General features: G+C 41.8%; 1 protein-coding gene across 1 annotated transcript; it reads left to right on the forward strand.

Annotated features, from left to right (window-relative positions):
- Window positions 1–16213: 16213 nt before the first annotated feature.
- Window positions 16214–17985, forward strand: LOC108027051 (segmentation protein fushi tarazu). Its single transcript, XM_017098259.2, has 2 exons — window positions 16214–16982; window positions 17102–17985. The coding sequence occupies exons 1-2, from the start codon at window positions 16238–16240 to the stop codon at window positions 17587–17589; spliced, it is 1233 nt and encodes a 410-aa protein (XP_016953748.1). The 5' UTR covers window positions 16214–16237; the 3' UTR covers window positions 17590–17985.
- The last annotated feature ends 5675 nt before the right edge of the window (window positions 17986–23660 follow it).

The following is a 23660-nucleotide window of genomic DNA, read 5'->3' on the forward strand; positions in this document are numbered from 1 at the left end:
ACCCTCTAGCCCGCTGCCTTTGTGTGCGTTTCGAACACTGTAAATCATCATGGGACTCGGTGATGGGTGCGAGCGAGAGGCCGGGCAGTGCGCATTTTCGAAAAGCAGGCCGTCCCGCTCGCACCCACGGCTGGCTCCGCCCCCTGCCTTGATTTATGCGCCGAGGGTGCCACGGCAACCGGCCTATGGCGCTCCAGCTTTTCACTCGATTTGGGGAAAAGCGCGCTGCCGGGAAAAGCGAGGAAAGCGAGAAAAAACAGGTAGTTGGCAGCCACTCCAGGACGCATCTGCCCCCGGTTCACGCTCCAGATTAGGCCGAAATCATCCTAGATTAGGCGTCGTCTCCCCCACTTTATTTGTATTCAATCGTGGCACTGTTCCGCTAAATCACCGTCACATTATTATTTCGCATTATTATTTTATAAACGTTTCGCTCCGCGTTCATTTCCATTTTTATTGGCCTGGCCTGGCCTGGCCGCCCTCGAAAATGCAAAGTCTCCTCCTAAAGCTGAAGCTACGTGTGTTCCTCCTTTAAAACGAGCTCGTTGGCAGTTGTCGCTGAATTTAAATTTATTGGTCTGTTTTCGGGGTTCCGGATCGGGTTCACTTTGGAGCCCGGCCAAGTTCAAGTTCCCATGATTCATTCTGTTTCGGGGCTTAACGATTTTGATTTGTTTGGCTAAATGCCTTAATTAAAAGTCGATTTCATATTTGCTACCAACATTCCAGATTCACATGCAGAGCTGAACAAATGTTGTTTGATTTCGGCGGCATTTGAATTTGAATTCGATTGATTAGTTTGTTTCGGTAAATTTGTATTTGATTGGCTATTTTTATCATAAGACTAGGTTGCTACTATAGACACACCCTATTCGGAGTCTCAGTGAGATTATGGCTTTTTTTTCGAACCAAATGGATTGTAGGATGGGCAACCTCATATTCACCTTGGTGCCATTTTGTTTTATATACTTTGAAGTGAAAATGCGTTAAAAGGCAGAAGTCACTTGACGGGAACGCTTTATTACAAAACAAAAGGCTTGAAATATCATTCTGAGAAAGCCACGAACTAAATTAAAAAAAAAAAACAATATAATTCATTAATGCAAATCTAATTTCAATGCAAATCTAATTTAATTTTCACAAATGCAATTGGTGTGCTTGCAAAGCAAAGAAATTTGTAGTATTAAGACATCAAAATGTTTAAACTTATTGAAAATGTTCTTAGTCTAAGGTCTTGTGTAATCATTCCACATGTGTCCCCTGCCTTTTTCAAGCACACATGTAACACACTCTGTTTGCTCTTCCTATTTGGCCCGCATATCATCCACAAAGCAAATAAAAATATGTACAAAAAACGAGGAGATGGAAAATAAATGAAAAACTAAAAAAAGAAATCATAAGAGAGACGCCTGCGTGTACTTCTGTAATTGGAGTTGATGTCGGCGATGCCAGCGGGCAGTCAGAGCCAGACTTTCGCATCCCAATCCGTAGCACAGCATACCATCCTCTCGGATCCCATTCCATTCCAGATCCACGGAGAGTCCCCTCAGCAGCATCCAACATGTTGCAGGCGATTTTTCATCATCGCTTGCATGTTGTTCCTCCGGTGTTGTAGTTGTTGCCCCTCGCACACACTCGCTCAGTTTTTAATATGAAACAATCAGTGGCGTTTGTAGTTTGTTTTTAGTTAAGGAAAACAGCGCTTGACGCGAAATGGGAATTTTCAAATTAAATGTGGGCATAGAACAAAAACACGGAGGAATATTTTCTATTTTCTCAACTAGGCCAGAGTGTTAGATAAGAAACAATGTTAAGGAATTTTAGATTCAAACATAAACATTTTCTTATAATTATGGTAATTGAGATTTTTTTAAAGTACCTTAATATTTGATGGGATATTCGATAGATAAATATTGTTATAATTTTATCTCTGTGCATCAACGGAACTAGAACTTCTGCAGTTTCCAATTAAACGATCCAAGAAAAATGAAGTCCCCTCCCCGGACCAAACTCACGACAATTCGTTAATACCTTGCCATTTGAGTTCTTCACGCATCCCTAATGGAAATGGGGTTTTTCGAAATAGGTTGGAGGATGGGTAGTCAGCGTCTACGAGTAGTTGATAAATACCCTCCATTTAGAGGCAAACACAAGTCGGTGTTAGCCGGGATATAAGCGATATCTGGAGCAGGGTAAACTCTCGGGGAACCAACTGCAGTTGGCGATGCATTGAGAGATGCATTTACATTAAAGGCCAATTTAAATTAATTTCCACTCTCTGCTTTTTGGCAGCTACCAGTTTTCAGTTCTCGGTCCTCGGAGCCCCAGTGTCAGTGTCAGTCCATTCACATTTGATTATGACAAACGTTGCTCAGCTGTCAGACATGAGCTACTTAGTTTGAACAAGATGGCTGGCGAAGTTGTTAGGTGAGGGGAGGACTTCTTGGTCTCGAGACTGGGTGAAGTGGTTCTGCAGGGAAGGGCCTTGGAGGTCATTAGGAGGAGACAGCAGCTGAGCTTAAGCGACGAGCTCGGGGAAGGAGTTTCTGCTGCAAGGCATGAGATCTAAAATATTTCGAAAATTGTTATAACATTCTAGCTTACGGCAAGGTCCAAGTGTTTTTAGTAAATATTATTTAAATTAAATGATGTTAATTAACCTCGATCTGTAAATTGATTTATTCTGCTAATTTAAAGTTTGATACTTATTGTCGTTAAATTTTTACTGGACTCACACTACAGACTTTAACAGCTTAAGTTTTAGATAGATTTATAAGTTTTAAATTATTTTTCCACATGTATATAGTATAATAAAGGTCAGTTAACTTTTAAATCTCTAGGGCTTCCACCTTTTAAATTTTGTAATCAAGTTTCGCCTTAAAAAGCATAAATAAATCAAGAGAAAACAGTGCAAATAGAACAGCAGCCAGCGCTGTGCAAACGCCATTTTGATTGAATTTTTATTCGCATACACACATCCCCCGAAATACACCCAAGGACCATAAGGACACATTTGCCAGCCAGCCAGATAGCCAAGCTTTATCCGCAGTGGGAAAAGCTTTAACTGTATATTGCTCTCGCTTTGGCCGCAGCTGCTGCAGGACGAGATGGTTTTCGGAGGGGGCGAAAGGGGACTCAGGGGGTCGGGGACTGTTGCGCATGTCCTTAGCCACAAGCTGCGTACTTAGGCGATGATTAATTCCCCAGGACAGCGGCGAAAGTTGCCAGGAACCTATGAGATACTTTAAAGTATCTTTAAAGTAAGTGTAAAAACTGAGGAGCGAATTATTTAAAAATGGCCGCCGAGGGATAAAAGACAGCTGCTCATTGCCAGGCAGCCCCTAGGATTCGTTCCCAGCTAAAATCCTGACAGCAATCAATCAGATCGCAACAATAGATATGCAGCCAGAAAAAAGAGAAGAAACCAAAAAATTCTATAAACTCCCGGCTGGCTGCTCTTGAAATACTGCGCCAAGGTCGAGCCCTCAGCTCGATGTCCTTCTAACAGGTCCTTCGGCATTGTTCGACATGTTCAAGTTGTAGTTTTTGGCAAATGCTTGCCAATTTCTTACCCGAAACTCCTTTTGCCCGATTCCGAATCGGATTTCGATGCCGAGGCTCATTTGTGTTCATTATCGACCTGCGGCGCGCCGCCAACGGAATCCTTCCACGCCGATTCCCTAGTTTCGTCCTTTCCTCCTTCGCCCACACTATGCGTGTGAACAATGCGGGCATTCACTTGTACGCAGGACTAAGCTACATGTGTCTCGATTGTGTCCTTTTGCTCTACATTTGGCCTCCTGCCGCCGCTGCTAATCAGCGCCGCTCTAATTAGTCCACCTTATCAAGGCCACATTAAAGGCGCAGAAGGATTGCAGCAGTGCTTGGGCTTGCAAATGAGTCACTTTCGTCACGGTTTAAAGGTAATCCTACAGCGGCGGAACTGCGGGTATGCTTCGAAGAAAAAACAGGTTTGAAATGTAATGGGATCAAGATCGATAGATCAGGGTTCTAAATAATATTATTAAATATCTCTTTAAACCAAGCTTTTATTAGATTTATATTTTAAGATAAAATGTGAAGGCGCTTTATATGTAGCCCTTTTAAATCTCCAATACAATGCCCTTGTCTTGTTTTTTTTTGAATAAAATTGTTTTCTCCTTTTCATTTAAAAGCTATGCTAAAAATTAAAAGGTTCACATGCTTAAAATATAATTAAGGACATTGGGTCACGACTACAATATCGTGACAAAGTCTTTAATAAAACCCCTAATCCAAACTTAAAGAAGCGCATGTTAATATTGCTTAGATATTTTTTTCTTTTAAACTTCCAGCTGAAACATCTCACAAATGTTGCATAAACTTAACTGCAACATTGCACTTTCAACATTTATTGCATGCCTCTGAAACGGTGTTGCCAAAAGGACAACTGCAAGCAGTGCATCCTGGCCCTGCATTACCATCGTGATAGTGGAGGTGGGTTTGTGTCCAGGAAAAACTGTTTTGTAGGATGTAAGTAACTATTTTTCTAATCAGAAGGATATAAAACTATATTCCTACCAATCCAACTGGAAATGCACTGGCCTATCTTGTTTCCGGACTCCTAGCCCCAGGTGACGCTCCTTGCCAGTTTCCAGCTTACGTTTTGCGGGCTCAACCTTTAAAGTCCAGTTGAAGTTCGAAACAAATTCCGAGCCCAAGAATACTTAAATGTTTCAAGAGTTTCGGAGCTCCCCTTTTGAGCTGTCAAATCGAACACCGACCTTGGCCATTAATCGTCCCATTCATGTCAAATTTGTACAATTCGAATGTCAATGGAGTGCGAGGAGGAGAAAGTTTCCAGCCAGCCTCTGGCGCGAGCAGAAAAATCAATAATTCCGAACGCGTGAATTTCCATTAACAATTTGTTTTGGCGAACTTGAAACGTGAAGCACACAAAACACGAAGAACCTTGAACCGATGCTAAAAAATAAATTAGAAAATTCCTCCGCACCCTCGGGCACATGTGCAGGAAGCCCCAGTTCAGTTTTCCACCTCCATCGCCGTTTAGCCGGGGCCATCGACTCTGCTCCTCAGAATTAGGGTTCACATGGGGTGTGGGAGGGGAAATCTGGGAGGCGGGCGCGTTGGCGCCTTGCCTAATTTGAATACATGCATAGGGAAAATTTGTGTGCGTCTGAAAATGGAAATTCTGTGTGCGATTCGCTCACTGACTGACTGACACATATTTGGGCATGATCAAAATTAATGACCCGGCACTCATATAGGCGCAGAAGCTCGAGCACGGAGACACCTTGGCACACACATTAAACTGATGCAGCACGAGCTCTGAAAATGGGTCAAAGGGGGTTAAGCCTTAGGTTACTTGAAAACTACTTGAAAACTATTCGGCTCTTATGTTAAAGTTTAAATTTATTCCACTCTTGTTAAATATTTGTCAGTTTGTAAGAAGGTTGGTAATATGAAAATATTTGTAAAATCAAAGCACAACATTGAATCACTCTTGCTTTGAAAGGGAAGTTGCATGTAAAAATCTATTTCGGTTACACAGAGGATTCAACAAAAAATAATTTTTAATTTGTTGGTTTTCCTGAATAATTGTGTTAGGTACACTATTCGGTAAATAACTAAGCTCAAACAATTGTATTAATTTAAAGTCTATATCTCCAGTACCTCCACTCCTAAAATACATGGATTCGAAGATAACATTTTTTCTTTTCTTTACACTTTGTAGGTTTTCTAAAACCAAAGCCTAAGTCTCCACACCACTGGGACTTGCATAAGCTTACAATTTTCTACAATCCGCCCAAAATGTTGCATTGAGGACAGCCCCCTGAACAAACCCGCCTGCCGATCATATCTGCGCCGCCCTTGTGTAAATATCATTTCGCTGACTCTTTTGCCGCCGTTTAGCGTCACATGCAATTCGCCATCATTCCGAGCTAAACGCTTTTTTTGACCTGAGCTGTCGGTTATTAAAAGTCATAATTGAATTTCTTGTAAACAGTTGTTGGTTGTGAAAGATGTGGCCCGAACATGCAAAATCCCACAAACGAGTGGCCGAAAGGGAGGATGGGGAATCCGGCCTGGCGCTGAAAATTTCGAAAGTATGAAAAAAACAATTAAAACTGAAATAATGAATTCTTTCTTTCGCCAGTCGCTGCCATGTTTCTGGCTCGAGGTTGGAGTTGAGTCCGGAGTTGGAGTTGGCTGGTTGGCTGCCTTACTGGCAAAGGGATTGGCCTTCGCCTCACCCGCCTCTGCCCTCTCGCCCAGAAAATTCCCCGGGCTGATTAGCATGAGGCGTAACAGTTTTTAATTGCAGCCACATTTTGCCGAGCCCCGAATGTGCAGCAACAGAAACACATAATGATAGCAACACTTATCTTGCCATCAGAAAGTTGAAAAAGTTTGTTCGCTTTTCCAATTTTTTTAACAATTACAAAAGTTTGTATGCGGCCGCTTTCCCTTGATTGGGATGGCTCTTGGTGATTCTCGGTTGACTGCTTTAATCAAATATTTGTTTGAACGAATTTACTTTTTTCATTTTGCTTGTCGTATTTGAAAACATTTTTATTTTATTACGATTTATTTATTTTAAAAAAATGTTAAGAATTTATTGTAAACTAAATGCTAACAGGGAGCACGAGTCTAATGGAGTCTAGTCTCTAAGAGTTTAGATAGTTAGTTATAAGAACATTGAAGCTTAAAATCATTGTAAACCTTTTTTAATGCCTTCAAATATTTTATTAAGAATATATTTTAAAGAACATTTATTAATAAATATTATTGCATATAATTAACATATTTTACTTACTTAAGACATTTATAAACGAAAACATATGTATGTTTGCAACCTTTTGTAAAGGATACATATACTTTTACAAGTTACAGAGCTTTAAATAACAATGAACATATTACAAATAAATCGCAGTTACAATAGATATAAATTCGATATAAATTCCAAAGATTGCAAAAATCACTATACCATCATGTCCTGCCCTACATCTAATTTAAGGACACCCATCGGGTGTTGACTGTCCTTAGCTGCAGTTCCATTATCTCCCTAAGGCTGTCGAGTTATCTACGCCGCTTGAGGCCATTGTCGATGTCTTCGCAGGAACTGCTACAAAAAATTGTGACAATTTACACTGATCTCCGGAGCCTGGCCCAGAGACCCGTCCTTGACTGCCATAAAGTCAGTTTCGCTAAAAATCGTCGTAAAATACTCCCGTGAACTAGAAAAAATAAAGCACACAAAAAATGTGCCTCAGTTCTAGTTTAGTTTTGAGAAATTCTCTGTTTGCGCGGAGGGAAAAAATGGAAACTAGAATACGCGGGACAATAAAAAAAAACGACGCGCTGTAAAAACATTTTAGAGCGAACTCGCTTTTGTGTGTCGCGCATTTTGGTCATTGTTAAAAAATTCGAGCATTTTTTTGGGTCGCGACACAATTTTTTGGCGTAGAGTCTCCTGGATTCCTCTTGGTCCTGGCCTCGATCCCAGGACTGGCCTCATTTTCCATTTAAAATGCGCGACGCACAAAAGTTTTTACACGAATTTATGATTTTATCGCTTTACGACCGGAGGTCCTAATAAACATTTATTGAGGCTGCCGACGCGTCGGCGTAGGAGCTCTGCTCGAGTTTCTTCCCGTAGAGGCCTCGTTTGGTAGCCTCAGAACTGTAGCAGGGTCAGGTTCCTCCGGACCACGCACATCCTGCGAATTAAGCCAGTCCAAGGACGCGCAGGGTTATGCAAGTCTATGCAACGGATGGGCTTGCATAATAAAGGCAAATATTTGTTTAACTGGGAACTGCTCTAGTTAGCATTGTCCGGGCGGCATTGTTGCAGCCCTCACCCCGGCACCGCCCACGAGCCGGGAAGAGAGTCAATAAAACGTCGCCTTCACCTCTTACACAATATTTCACAACGTCTCGCAAATCCGGGGATTAGGCGCACCATTCCGGCGTTCTCAAAAGGTTTCGGGCATCATGCCCGGCCGTAGTCGCCGTTTGCTCTAATTTAAATTACCATTCCGCATTGTTTCCGAGATGTTTCCTAAAAACCGACCTAATTTTCGCCACACACTTTTCTTTACACGTTTTCGAGTAAGTCTTTCGTTTTTACAACCTAAAAATGGTGAAAATTTCCGCGAATTTCCAATTATTTTTGTTGTGTAAGATTTTTTGAATAGGCTAAGTTGTGACGGATGCTGCATTCGGGAATCGGGGAATCGGGTTCGGGGAAGGAAACGGACTGATTAAAATTTTCAATAGACAAAGCACATAGTTGACCCACAGAGAATAATGTTTCATGGTCGTTAAGTTGCGCCGCACGTGTTGTGAAACATATTTTTATTGAAATATCTAGAAAAATGTCTGATTACTGATTTAAACAAGAAAGGAAGTTAACTTCGGCAAGCCGAAGTTTGTATACCCTTGCAGTTATAAAAAAAATTAATAATTTTATTAAATTGAATTCGAAATTCTTAAAAATATACAAATCTATCTTCCCAATATTATAAGAAAATATGTTAAAATGCCCCAAAGCTATAATTTGTTTCACATTATTTTCCACCAATTACCCCATCGTTCCTATGACAGCTACATGATATAGTCGTCCGATTTTGATAAAATTTAATTCGAAAATCAAAACCAAATAAAAATGTTATTTCCAAGCGTAGGAGGATATAAGTTAAAAAACACATGAAACAGGTGAAATTTTTCAATATTATTTTACAACTAATTTTCCGATTTTTCCTATGGGAGCTATATAATATAGTCGTCCGATTTTGATAAAATTTAATTCGAAATTCAGAACTAATTTAAAAATGTTATATCCAAGCTTAGAAAGGTATATGTTAAAAAACACCGAAGATATAATTTTTTTTTTTAATTTTTCCCGATAGTTCCTATGGGAGCTATAAGATATACTTGTCCAATCCGGCTGGTTCCGACTTATATACTACCTGAAATAGAAAGAAGACTTTTGGAAAAGTTTCAGCCCGATAGCTTTAAAACTGAGAGATTAGTTTGCGTAGAAACGGACGGACAGACGGACAATGCTAGATCGACTCGTCTTGTGACGCTGATCAAGAATATATATACTTTATGGGGTCGGAAACGTCTCCTTCACTGCGTTGCAAACTTCTGACTGAAATCATTAAACCCTCTGAAAGGGTATAAAAAAAGGAGCAACAACATAATGTTTTATCTAATATTTAAATTTGAATAGGAAAGTTAAAGTTAAGCGACCGATATAGTTACATAAGTCATGTAACTGAAAGCAGAAAAAAAATTAAACAGTACTTTTCAGAGTAGATAGATATCACTAGATTATCACTAACTTTGGAAATAAATTACATAGCATTAGAAAGCAGCGCTTAATTTTAGAAAATATACAAAAAGTTGAAGAAATTCAGGAAGTTATATAAAGTTGTAAATGGATTCTGACTGCTGGAGATGAAATCCTCCTCAAATTCTTCGTTAATAATAATAAAATAACGGGGGTAAAATTGAAATACAGTTGACTTGCCCAACTCGCAGACCCCAAGCCGCATTAAAATTAGTTTCGAGGAAATGGATCGTGGAAAGCAGAACTTTTCGGGACGATTGTAACGTAAGTCGGCACTCTGACATTTTAATCCTTTTCTTGACCAGTACAGTCATTACAACTCAATTTCCTGCGAGACGGGGGCGTTGGCTGAAGGAAAGTCTGTTTTGGGTAAACAGAGCCAAATCCCTTCCACCGCCCCCGCCTTCGAACCGGCCATTTCCACCTCTGATTTCTCTGATTTCCACGGCCGAATCAAGGCCTACCTGAGAAGGGAAGACGCGTGTGTCTCGCATTAGAATGATGTCCTGTTGAAGGACGAGGCTGGATCTGCACGACGAAGCCGAGGACGAGGCTCACGCGACTCGACTCGGACCGAATTGAGTCGTCTGTTTATGGATGGTAAATGCACCGTGTCATGGGTCCTTAAGCGTCTTAATTGCCCGCGTATCCTTCGCCGACGAGCAGCGCAATTGGTTTCCAAGGCGGAAATATTATTGGCACATCATAAAAGTATAAAACAGGCCGCAGGGGGCCCCCTTCCTCCTTTTCCCTGCCCAGTTCAGCTCAGTCCTACAACTCGGACGTCGAGCGCTGAGATTCAAACTGAGACCATCCAATGCCATCAGCGAATTCGGCGAATTCCGAGGAGCGCGCGCGCCTTCGATTCCCCGGCGTACGACTCGTCAGCGGAATCGCATTGACGGCCTACGCCGAACTCCCCGGAGACCTCCGTTTCAATCATTGTTAATGGACTTCGTCCTTATTAGCTGCTGATGTCCCTCGATGTCGAACAGCAACGGAACATATCTGTCTTTGCCTAAAATAGTTATGCTTCATATCTGCTGCAACGCACGTTGCAAGTTGCAGCACAGCGGTAAAAAAATGCGCAAAAACCTTCATAATATTTACAATAATATAATTAAATAATAATAATAATAAAGAAAACAATAACAATATTTTTACCCTTGCAAAGAGTATAATGATTTCAGTCAGAAGTTTGCAAAGCAAAGAGTATATATATATTTTTTTCTTGATCAGCTTCACTAGACGAGTCGATCCTGCCATGTCCGTCTGTCCGTCCGTTTCTACGCAAGCTAGTCTCTCAGTTTTAAAGCTATCGTGCTGAAACTTTCCCAAAAGTCTTCTTCTTTAGGTGGTATATAAGTCGGATCCAGCCGGATCATACAACTATATCTTATAGCTCCCATAGGAACTATCGGGGAAAAAATTTTAAAAAATCGGACGACTATATCATATATGTAGCTGTCATAGAAACGATGAGAAAATTGGTGAGAAAATAATATGAAACGAATTATAGCTTTGGGGCTTGTTGATATATTATTTTATATTGGGAATATAATTTTAAATATTTTTAAGAATTTCGATTTTACTTTAATAAAAATCGGACTACTCTAACGTATAGGTCTCTAAAAAATGGACTGAAAAAAAGAAAAAATTAATTTTTTTTAATATCAATGAAGTCAGGAACAATCCTTAAAAATTTCACATGGTGTTACTATAGTTGATTATTTCTGATAACTGCAAGGGCATACAAACTTCGGCTTCCCAAAGTTAACTTTCTTTTTTGTTTGACAATTATTTTATAATATTGAGAATATCATTCTTTATATTTTGATGACTTTCGAACTACATTTGTGTGAGTAGCACCCCGCTAAAACAAACTTGCTCTGCGCAGAAAGGACATGAATCTGCATGCCTAGCTTTTAAATTTTTCGAGCTCTCAGCATCCATACGGGCATGACTAGATCGACTCGGCTAGTGACCCTGATCAAGGATATATATACTATTATGGGGTCGGTAACGCACCCTTCTACCTGTTACAGTCTGTAGTCTCTCAGCTTTAAGTAATTTGTGCCAAATTACTACTGCGTTCATACGGACGGACATGACCAGATCGACTTGGCTAGTTATCCTAATCAAGGATAACTTCTTATAGGACCCGAAAAGCTTTTTTCTTCCTGTTACACAATTTCCAAAAGAATTCAGTATATACCTTTACGCAATGGGAGCAACTAAGAATTTTAAATAATTAAACAAAACTAAACAATTGGTATTGCAATCTTTGGCCCAGTAAGCTCGGTTGGAGGGTCTGACACAGAAGGTGTTAACAAGGCCCTAACTGGGTCTTGGGCCATTCGAAATTTATATCTCGGAGCCATAAACAGCCCATTGAAATGCATAATTCCCATTTCATTCAGCTTACGAGGTCATCATCGCTATTGAAGAGCGGCGGGACAATGCGAATAAGTGTGACAGGAGCAATTACAGCCTGATCCTGATGTCTCATATGTCAACACAACAGAGCTCGAAGACATCGCAGGCAGTTCAAAGATATCTGGGACGCACAGGACTGCGAACAGAAGCCAAGGACACAAGCGACGCGTGACGCATTGGGAAAATATTTGTACAAAACATTGAGGAAATCTGAAAAGGAGCACAGCGTCTCGGCATCCTTGACTTTGATTGGTGCCGATCCAAGGCCGAAATGCTATTCACCCATTGAGCTGACCTCGAGAGGAGTCGTCGGTGGGCCATCGAGCGAAGGTCACCGAGAAAACATATTCAGTCTGGCTTTCTCTTCGGTCCTAGCAGATATCGAGGAGCAGAAGATTATTTCATCTAGCCTTAGACATCTGGCCAATTCATCAACATGATTTCCCCAGCACAACGTTAACGACCCGATCTGCGTGCAATTTGATTGTTAACTCAAACAAATCGCATAACGCACACGAAAATTTTGAATAATTCTCGAGCATCGCTACTAATTAGCCGCCGATTGAGGCAATCAAATTGATTGCCTGCGATCCGGCCAAAGAAAACCTCACGCTGGGACCTCCGGACCTACGTTAGACGAATTGACGCTGATACTATATATAGCCGGTGTATCGGAATAGTACGGGGAATTTACACCAATAGCGAGGTGTACGTTTTGTTTGTTGATAATATTTCTCGGCCCTTTACCATTTTATACGCAGCAGGTCGTCGCCCGTTTCACTCTGATAATGAGTGCGATCCACTCGATTGTTTTTATCACCCCTTCTCCGTTTTCATGGCACTCGGTTTATAATGAGAAATGCCCCCGGAGGGGATCAGCAGCCACTTCAAAGGAAACCTAGCCACAGCATGTGACCGCGGAGCTTCACTCAAGATAGGAAAACAAACAAAGTCCGGGACTAACTGGCTCTGGAGCATCCTAATGGGATATCTTATGTAATGCCCCACCGTGGGGCAGGTGCGGTATTGATCCATTTTAAACAAGCCTTTGAAGTTTAAAATATTAATGAGCTCCGAGCAGCAGGTTTGCCAATTGATAAGCCAATAAAAGAAAACAATACTCAATTTTCAGTGTAAGCAATTAAATTTTACTTTGAGTGGGGGAATTTCGGTAAGGTCTTGAACATTTTCGAAGTCAGAAAAAGCGAAGAATATCGACTTAAAATATAAAAATATATATATAATATTGTAGTTGGTTAAAAATTACTTATTTATTTATTTTTGTCTTTCGAACTTGATAAAAATATGTGGTACATTTTATGACATTTTTTATTCGTATGATATATTCAACATTTTATTCGGTCTGGTTTCCTATTTGGCAAAAATAACTATTAGTAATGATATTTGTGGATGTCTATCTGCCAAATTTTTTTGCAAAGAACTGCAGTTTAGCTTCCTAATGATGTTGGTCACTAAAGTGTCGCTTGACCAACGGCAGCTGATGATGTGCTTCTGGGAAAAATAATGATGCGATTGACTGCAACATCCGCCAAAATATATCTGTGGGCTGGGAATTAACACATTCGCCTCCTCCAGGCGCGTGCCTGTTCCACCTTCCCGTGCATTTATCAAAAGTCCGACGGACCGACCCACCGGCGATATAGCCGCACATATAGATGGCTATCGGACTGGGGTTACCCTCATGGAAGTGCCAAAATGTGCAACGCCGTCAGCGGAAGAAAGGCAGGAAGGATGAACTGAGTCGGGGAGGGGATCGAACTTTGAAGGATACAAAGGACGAGGGACACGCAGCTACTCAGGCACAATGGGATGGCCCGATTCACTGTCAAGGTAATTTATTAATTCGACAATAAAAACGTACGAATTCTTGGGCTGAGCCCTGCACTCGCATTCTGGTATGGCTTGGGTTTGGGTCGGATTCGAGATGGGGTGTGTTGTGGTCGGACACTCGCTTGTGGGCCTTACAACTCAATTAAAGTTGCCTGGGTCCTGGCGCTGAGCCTGCTGCATTTCCTTGGATAGCGCAGTATTTTATGGCCATGTGTTGGATTCGGGCTTATCTGGATTGAGGCTGTAGCGAAACCCAATTGCCCGAAAGTGAGAAAGTTAAGTGGCCGATTAAATTCAATAAAAATTAAAAAAGGATTTAGTGGCAAAAAAACTACGCGCTTATTACAAATTATATCAATACTTTGCTACTAAACAGCATTTATAATTTTAGATACCCGCATTCGAGAAAGAAGGGTTTAGTGTAAGCGTTGTATTTTATGGTTCTACCGTATATTTAAAAAATAAATAACCCATTTTTTAGTTTAATTTAATCAATTATAAAATGTTCTTAAGCCACTGGTATATTGTTTGTAAATTTAATTTTATAGAAAGAAACTTCCTATTACTTTTGAGATGCATTTATTTATATGATGAAGGAAGAACGGAATAAAATGATTCATTTGTAACATGCTGTAGCTAAAGTGAGCTGAGTTTTATTTCCAAGTTTTTTTTTATATATTTTTTATCCTGTCGAAAATATATTCTCTCTCTCCAAATCACACACTGATTGTTAAATTTACTCTAAAACCAAAAGGCGGCTAGCACTCACTGCCAGTATAGCAATCAGAGGACATCGGGGAAAAGCGAACTGCAGTCTCTTCTGTCAAACTGAAAAACGCCATAAATTTTGTGCAACAAAAGAAGTTACCAGCGATGGAGATGGGGTATGTGTTGTTCGGGGAGGGGTCTGAGGGTGGGGGTAGATTTCGCACATGCACAACCGGCACACATATGTCAGGACTATCGATATGTGAGGGGTGTTCAACGGGGGTGGCTGATAAAATTTATCCCGGCCGCGTAAACCGATCAGAAAGTCATGTAAACAGAAGATGTGGCGGAGAAGTGAATGTTTTTTAGTTCTATGCAAACACCAGATAAGGCAGCATGTTAAGACTCTAAAGGTCATTCTAAGCACCATCCTTAGGATATCTTAGGAATTTTTTTTGGAAAAGCACTTCTGGACAAAATAAATAAGTATAATAAGGGTAGTAGAAACAGAAATACTGCTTTATTAAACCATTTATTTATTTTCGATGTTAAAACGTCGCCAAGCATGGCAAAAACAGACCGAAGAACTAAATACTGCTTTTAAGCACGAATTTTGGAGACCAAAATTAAGTATTGGAAACTGAAACGAAATAACGAGGTATACTCGTATTTAAATAATATCAATATTTTAAGTTACTTACGACTTATAATCAAGCACGTAAAATAAACAGTTGGGGATTTGGTTGTTGGCAGACGTTAAAATTCCAAAAAGTGCTCGATATCAGACATTTTTGAGCACGAACGTTCTTAAATATTGCAATGCATGCAGTTTTTCGTAAATCAAGGCTGTTTGTACGTGTTTTAGCAAGATGTTTTTCCCTCAGTCCACGTTTTTAAAAATACTTTTTATACAATGTATAAAATCTTAAAATAAATTAAATTCTTCAGTTAGAATGTCCCTAAGTTTCAGTTTACTATAGAAATTAAACAAGCTCCTCTGAAAGTATTTTAATTATCTAAAGGGATGTCGGTTGAAACTGTTTGTTTTTTGTTAGCTGTGTCAGTTTGGCCTTTCGGCTTTCGGGTGTTGGGCAAACACCAGGCACAGGAGTGAGTTTGCCGTGGGATCGGGAGTTGCGCACTTGCTGGCCACGAGGCAAACAAAAAGCGCAAACACGCGACCCTAGGCCACGCGCAATCGCAGTCTCCGGGATCGGACGTAATGTTATCCTTTGGCCGCCCAGTCCGCGAAATAAATTCGGAGGGAAAGGGCCGCGGATTCCGGGAACAACTGGCAGCCAGTCGTCGCTCTGCGCGCTGGCAAAAATCCAGAGAAATTTTTAGGGACCATAAACGGGCCGGGAAAAAGCCTCTAGCCCGGGGCAGAGTTTTCAGCAACAGTTTACGGTTCCTTTTTATGTCTTTATGATTATTGCAATTAGAGAGAGATCGGCTGCGCATCGCCCCTCCCGCTCTGCGCACCTCATAGGTAGGCATCTCATGGCCGTAATTACCGAACGGCGTCTCAAGGTCGCCGGGAGGGGAAGTGCGCGGGCGGATAACTCGCGATGATAATGGGCGCGATGGGTAGGTAATAAGCAGCGCAGCAGGTAGGCCCCGTACGGATAAGGCGGCCAGGACCTCGGATAACTTCCCCTCGCCGGGACTGCAAGGACACTTCCCCTGAGGGGTGGCTGCGAACAGCAGGCGGCAAAGCGTCATGCGCAGGGACATTTATGCGCTATAACAAGCGAGCGTGTGCCTAGAGCCCTCTGATTTTGCTATATATGCAGGATCTGCCGCAGGACCAGCTCATTCGCAAACTCAGCAGCGTTGCGTGCACATCGCAGAGTTAGAGAAACCATTGAAGCACACACATCCGAAATGGCCGCCACCAACAGCCAGAGCCACTACAGCTACGACAACATGAACATGTACAACATGTATCACCCCCACAGCCTGCCGCCCACCTACTACGACAACTCGGGCAGCAGCTACTATCAGAGCGGCGCCAGCTACCAGGGCTACCAGAGCTACTATCCCCAGGAGAGCTACTCGGAGAGCTGCTACTACTACAACAGCCAGGAGCAGGTGGCGCAGCCGCCCACTGCCCAGCCCACCACCCCGCCGCCCAAGGCCGCCAAGCGCAAGGCCGAGGAGGACGCCGCCGCCATCATCGCCGCCGTGGAGGAACGCCCCAGTACCCTGAGGGCCCTGCTCACCAACCCCGTGAAGAAGCTGAAGTACACCCCCGACTACTTCTACACCACCGTGGAGCCGGTGAAGAAGGCCCCCTCCGCGCCCTCCAAGGTCGCCGCCAGCCCCGCCCCCAGCTTCGAGCAGGAGTATGTGGCCGTGCCCACGCCCAGCGCCTCCGAGGACGTCGACTACCTGGACGTCTACTCGCCCCAGTCCCAGTCGCAGAAGCTGAAGAACGGCGACTTCGCCACCCCGCCGCCGACCACGCCCACTTCCCTGCCGCCCGTCGAGGGCATCAGCACCCCACCCCAGTCGCCGGGGGAGAAGTCCTCGTCAGCCGTCAGCCAGGAGATCAATCATCGAATTGTGACAGCCCCGAGCGGAGCCGGCGATTTCAATTGGTCGCACATCGAGGAGACTTTGGCATCAGGTAGGCATCGCACAGCAACCCCTAAACAAGACATGATCCCATATCTTTTCGATACTTCCAAACACTGCAAAATACTTGAATCGTAACTAACCCACCGCTTCTCTCCGTTTTGCTTACAGATTGCAAAGACTCGAAACGCACCCGCCAGACCTACACCCGCTACCAGACTTTGGAGCTCGAGAAGGAGTTCCACTTCAACCGCTACATCACCCGCCGTCGCCGCATCGACATTGCCAATGCCCTGAGCCTGAGCGAACGCCAGATTAAGATCTGGTTCCAGAACCGACGCATGAAGTCCAAGAAGGATCGCACCCTGGAGAGCTCCCCGGAGCACTGTGGTGCGGGCTACTCGGCGCTGCTGCCGCCCCTGGAGGCCAACACCTCCGCCACCGCCACGGCCACCACCGTGCCCATGTACCACCACCAAGCCAACGCCGCCTACCCCGCTTACAGCCACAGCCAGAGCCACGGCCACGGCCACGGCTACGGCCTGCTCAATGATTACCCTCAGCAGCAGACCCACCAGCAGTACGAGGCCTACCCACAGCAGTACCAACAGCAGTGCAGCTACCAGCAGCATCCGCAGGACCTGTACCATCTGCCTTGAGGTGCTCCGCTACTCGGTTTCTCGGTTCCCGAACGGAACCGAAATCCGCACCGCCACAGGCCCGAGCGCACTTCTCTCGACCATTTGTAGGTGACACGCAAATGGCAACCGCCGAGAACGAAGCTGCGAGGCGATGAGTCGCACAGTAGAGGCGCACTCCCTACGGTGCCCGGGACCTCTGGGCACGGGGCGAGTGCGCATGTGCAGAGGCAGACGGGCAGAGGCAGATAGGCAGAGGATCCTTGCTGCGAGCGGAACCCAGTGGCTGGCCATGATGGGTTCTCAGCGATCGATTAGCTGCGGCCAAACACAAGCCCAAACACTCACTGGGAGGCTGACAATGGCCAACAGATTGGAGACTGACACACGTTTTTGTACAGCTAGTTCTTAAGTTAACCTATGCTAGAATAATATTTATTTAAAAATATAGTACAGCCCAATATCGAATTTAAACAAACCGAATTGAGTGTTTACTGGGAATGAACTTTGGGGGTCGGGTGCTACTTGAGTGAAAACATAAGATATTTTATTGGCAAATAAAATGGGGCTTATTAAAAACGTTAAAAATATTAAAGAGATACCTACAACGCACCATTGTCCCTCACCTACTTTTGGAAGGGCTAAAGCCCAAGGAATAAATCTTCTGGCTTTGTTGGTTTTTGTTAAGTGTCGATTGTCATTTTTTAGTTTTGTTGCTTTATAGGTAATGTTTTATGTTTAAGCATTAGAATTAAGAAGTAAAAAATATAGTTGTTAAACGTCATTCTTTGCATATTATATTCCTGATCAGAGTTGCGTATAGTCTGCTACCGACTTGATTGAGAAACTTATTTGAACAATTCTAAGCTATCTTTTGATTTATTTATTTTAAATTGCATTCCTTGATCGCTGCAACCACCCGTCACATTTGCAGAACTTATACGAAAGGCAAACGCTTTAATGTTGAGCACGAATCGTGCCAATTCGAGCAGCTGCATTTTCTCGCCTTGATCCCCCTCATCGCCGACCCATTGCTATCTCCCGGATTTTCTGCAAAATTCACTCTTTTAGCCAGAGAAAACGTCACATTTTGGTCGGCCCGGTATATCCACCACCACATCCCCTGCTCCCTTCCTCCCCTCAGCCGCCCTTGCCGACCATTGAAGTGAGACATTGATTGGTCATTTTTCATTGCACACCCGTGACAGTTATGGGTAACGCAGCGCACAAGGAAAGCCGGATCCCGATTCGGGATTGGGATCGGAATCGGAATCAAAGGGAGCCATGTGCAGGCGCATTTTGCGCGGCATCATTTATCCGACCCATTAGACAAAAGTGGACAGTGGGTGAGCACGGAGTCGCATCTGCAGATTGCGTTAGGTGCGAAATGGAACTCGGTTAGTTTAGTGGTGAAACGCATCTATGCATTTGGAATTTAGGCTTAAGAAATTGAGAGATAGTTGAAAGGGGTTATGGATTTATAAAGCATTTTTCTTAAATTATAAAGATGGATTCACGAATGAAAAGCTGGAGAAAAACTATTTAAAGTATTTTCCTAACCACGATTAACAAGTGCACTGGCATTAAAAAATCAAGCTCAGAAACTTACAAATTATTATATTTAAGAATGCCATTATTTTTGAATGTTTTTTAATTATAAATGAATTAAAAATCCAATTTATTTGTAGTTTTTTTTGATATATTATTTTTATAAATTAAACATAAATAAAATAATTAATATTAATTCTTATTTTGAGCTAGTACCAATACCTAATACCGCAAATATGTAGTAATAAATTTATATTTAACTTTTGTATTTTTAACCTTTTTTACGCTCTTAATGGTTTGTGTACCTACGTGTACACTGTCCACTCAAACTGTTTTTATTGCTTCTAAAAGTCAACCTTTTCGTTGGTCAACATTAAGCAAGCCGATTTCAAAGGTCCTTTGTAATTTCCTTAAAGTCGCCTTCACTCGTTTTAGCCCTTTAGTCAACATTAAGCAAACGAAGTTGCAAGGACGGTTGTACGGTTTCCCAAAAGTCAACATTTCTTTTCTAAATGTTTCTCCAGAATTCTTAGCAACACCCTAGAAGAGGTAAAAGATTTACGTGTAAATTGCGAAAGAGTTACGTTAACTCTTCCCGAGTCCTTCTGCGAAACGAAGCCTTTTTATCCTTTTTATTCGCGTTTCGCTTTATTGGACAGCCTCGGAGTCGGTTCTTAACTCATTCGCGAACCATAAACCCCGAGATTCGCGGAAGGAGTCCTCGCTGTGGGCGGAATCCTTTGCAAACCCGGTCCAGTCAAGGCTGCAAAGTCAATCCTTTAGCATAATCCTTTAAATAGCCAAAATAAAGCCCGCCTTTGTCAAAACAAAGCGCTTCGCTCGCAGAATTCGCATTTGCGAATAGGCGTGCCATTGTGTCCACTTAGCCGGCAGGTACCGCCTCCCCGAAGACCTCGATTTCCGAAGATTCCTCCGCACGCATCCCTTTCCCTTCCGCCAGCCTCAACCATAACGATCGTAAAGTTATCCTTTCGCAAGCACGAGCACACGGTTACCTCCTTAGGCTGGCGAAGGAGTTACAAAGTCATAAAAACAAAACACCTTTGTCCGCGCAGCATTGTCGGTTGGCGAATTATCCTTTCTGTCGCCGCTGCCGAATCCTTAATCCGCGTCCTGTTTACAGCCGGTTAGAGGGAGATGGCCGAACCAAAAGACAGAGACGTTGAGAAATTCGCAAATGACTCGACCCTGGCGAAAGGGGAAGGAACACGACAGGCCAGAGCCAGAACCGGAATGCCAAGGGTCTCGCTGGATAAGCCTTTAGCTGGAAGGGATTAAATTACATTATCCTTATGTTAAAGATAAACACGGAGCGTCTAATCCAAAACATTGGATCAAGCGTGATATTCAAATTAACTCGGTTCACGAAAGTTTAGTTTTAAACTGTTTTGAAGGAAAAAGCCGAATATAACTAGCTTGTATAATATTTATCATTCAAAAAAGGCGCTTTTGTTGGGAATTGATAATTATCATTTGTATTATTTTTTATTAAAGTCAAGTCTCTTATAAATAGACATTATATACTAATTGATGAAATTAAATGGTCATTAAATAGATCAACTTAATTAATTATTCAATAAAATAATTCTAAATATATGCATAAGCCATTAAGTGTAGCGTTGCAAAATAAAATGTAATAAATTTTAATAAAATTCTGAATTGAACGAAGTTAATAGTGTCATCAAGAACGTTTCATAACGCTGACAAGGGTAGTTATGTAAAAACCACACACTTGAAAATCTCAGGGAAATTACAATCCTGTCATATTAACACCGAACATGAGATGATAATCGAGCTGATATGATGATACCCACACGACTTCGGCAAGTCGTCGTGGAGGTCAGCACTTTTGTTGCGGCCGCAGCCTTTGTTGTGATGGCCATATATTTATGGCGCTCAAAAAGCAATTAATTGTGACCCAAATCAACAATTTCCGAATGGCTGGCAATATCAACACGGCAGCCCGATCTAATGGCCCGGCAAATGCCACCGATCTCCACGGACCAAGACGTAGGAATAGGAGTGGATATCTGGCATACACGTAGTGGGAATGGTAATGAGATCGAGATCGGCATGGCCTGGTATGCTGCATGAGTTATGGCCACCGCGGTAAGATGTCGCTCCAAATGCTTCATTTCTATGCACACTAGGAAAAATCTGGGAATATTTTGGTTTTGTACCACAGTCTGTATGTTTTCTTATCCAATTTGTTGGACTTAATTTCATCGTATTAAACTCAATTGCATTACAATTGATATTTTAAATTCTTTAAAGAGCTCAAGCATTAATATAAAATGCCTTAAAGTAGCTGCTTTTTTCCCAGTGCATGAACTTAGTTCACGTTGTTTGTACTTTCCACGGAATCTCCAAGCCAGACTCCGATGAAATCAGCGCCAAAACCAAAACTAAACCAAACCTGATCGTCCGCCAGCGGCTAGATCAGTGCTGAACCCTGCCCCAGCCAGAGGTTAACATCAATATGGTAATAAGCCGTGCCACATCCACTGAGAACCCCCGATCCCAGACCATCCTCATGTGAGGCTGGGGGATTTATGAGTTCACCGAATGCTTTATGGTGTGTCGCCTTGACTAATTTATCTGCAAAAGGCGACGGCGCTGGCCACGAAATTTTATTGTTAATTTATGATTAAGCTGATTATACCCGAATTGGTTTCGATCCGGGTTTTTGTAAGGCATGTCCAACAAAGGGATTTGCCTGTTCAAGTTGAGGATTATACAAACTATATCGCTGCCGTTTGCCAATACTAAAAATAAACTGTGTAAAGGAAAGCAATAAATTGGTTCTATAATGATTTACTGAGAAAAATTTGTAAAGTTATTTACAGTTTAATTTAAACGCCTTGATTAAAGAAATAGGTTATTGAATAACAAAAAAGTAAACTTATAAGTTGCATAGCCTTTAAATGAAATTTAATTAACGAAACATGTTTTATGGATTAAAAATAAATCATTGCCGTGATTTGTGTGCATGAAGTTGCTGATTAAGTTCAAGAAACCATCAGTAGGATTTGAACTAAATAATCTGTACACACTCGTCGCCAAATTATAAAACAAAGAAAGCATCTTGTGAAGTAATCTTGCAGATATATTTCAATTATTGTTGATGCTTGCCCCCCAGCTAATGAAAAAGTCTTTCGTTATTCTGAAAATGAGAGCGACTGCGAGGAAATCTCTGGTCGGTTTATTTTAAATGGGCCGTAAAAGATAATTTTAATTTTTAATCAAACATATGCACTGCGAAACCCGCTCCGACGAGGACCGGCATTCACCGCGGACTTTTGTGTCAAAGATGCCGCCGAAAAAACATGTGAGAATGCATCCTCAGATTCAGCGGATGGCACCGCTCGACGTAGCACATCTTGAGTGCTCGAGAGCCCGATCTGCCACTGCCACCGCCTCCGCATCGGCACTATTTTGCTTTGGATATAGCTGGCATGATACTCACGTGCTCACGGCCAAGGCACTGCCACATAAAAACCTAAGGAAAGAAGAGCTTGAGTTTTTTTATTGGGTATAGCAAAAGCTTTTGCCGAGTTAATTCGAATATAGAAGTTTCAGAAAAATAGCAATGTCAATTTAATTTTTTAAAAATCACCAACAGCATTTTTAAAATATTGCACTAGCACTTTTTAACCATTCACTTAGATCGAAGATTGGGGGCAGCAGGGCGTTCTTTTAGTATACTAAATATATGAAAAATAGAGAAACATATATACATATGATGACTAACAATTATTAAGAGTCGCCTAGACGTCGTTGATTAAAAATCCTAAGTACATTGTGGTTAATTTTTTTTAATGCTACTCTTCTGGAAAGAGTTAATTCGTTGCAGCGAGAAAAATCAATAAAGCAATTTGTTAATAAAAACATTATACATTTAAAAAATTCAATACTCATGATCAATATTATTAAAGATTATGCACACAGCACCATCTGTAAGACAGTGGCGAAGACTCAAACTAGCCACATCTAATTGATAATATCAATATCACTTCCAATTAGATGATTTCAGATTAGATATCCTAGCTTGGTATCCTTTATCTACATGCCATGTATTTGGCATTGGTTTCTATCCAAGACAACAACCTTCGCTTCTTGCCTGCACTGCTTGTATAAACTGCTTGCAACATTGTTGCTGCGAAGAAGAATAGGCAACATGAGATTGAAATAAAATAAGCAACATTGTGAAACAACAACTTGAAACATAAGTTCTTAAGATTTTAAGTTGTTGGATTATGTATTTATTTGTCTATTAAGCAAATTAAAAGGTCTGTAACGCAATTAATACAATTATTAACGAGTTTTTATGTTTTTCTACAAGCATTTATGAAATAACACTTTTAATTTTGAGGATATTACACTACAAAGCAAAATGAATACTTTTAATACAAACAATTGGACGGGTACCCCTTTTTTATGTCACTATAAACATGTTATTCTATTTTTTCCTTAAATAAATTTGGGAATCTAAAAAAGGCTTATGCTGAATATATTTATAAGCC

Source organism: Drosophila biarmipes, chromosome 3R (assembly GCF_025231255.1).
Source record: "Drosophila biarmipes strain raj3 chromosome 3R, RU_DBia_V1.1, whole genome shotgun sequence".
In the NCBI taxonomy this organism is placed as follows: domain Eukaryota; kingdom Metazoa; phylum Arthropoda; class Insecta; order Diptera; family Drosophilidae; genus Drosophila; species Drosophila biarmipes.

Excerpts from the sequence above, each read along its gene's own strand:
- LOC108027051 (XM_017098259.2), top strand. The coding sequence starts at position 16,238 with ATGGCCGCCACCAACAGCCAGAGCCACTACAGCTACGACAACATGAAC. Across the intron at positions 16,983-17,101 it reads CGAGGAGACTTTGGCATCAG|ATTGCAAAGACTCGAAACGC; the intron begins GTAGGCATCGCA and ends TTTTGCTTACAG.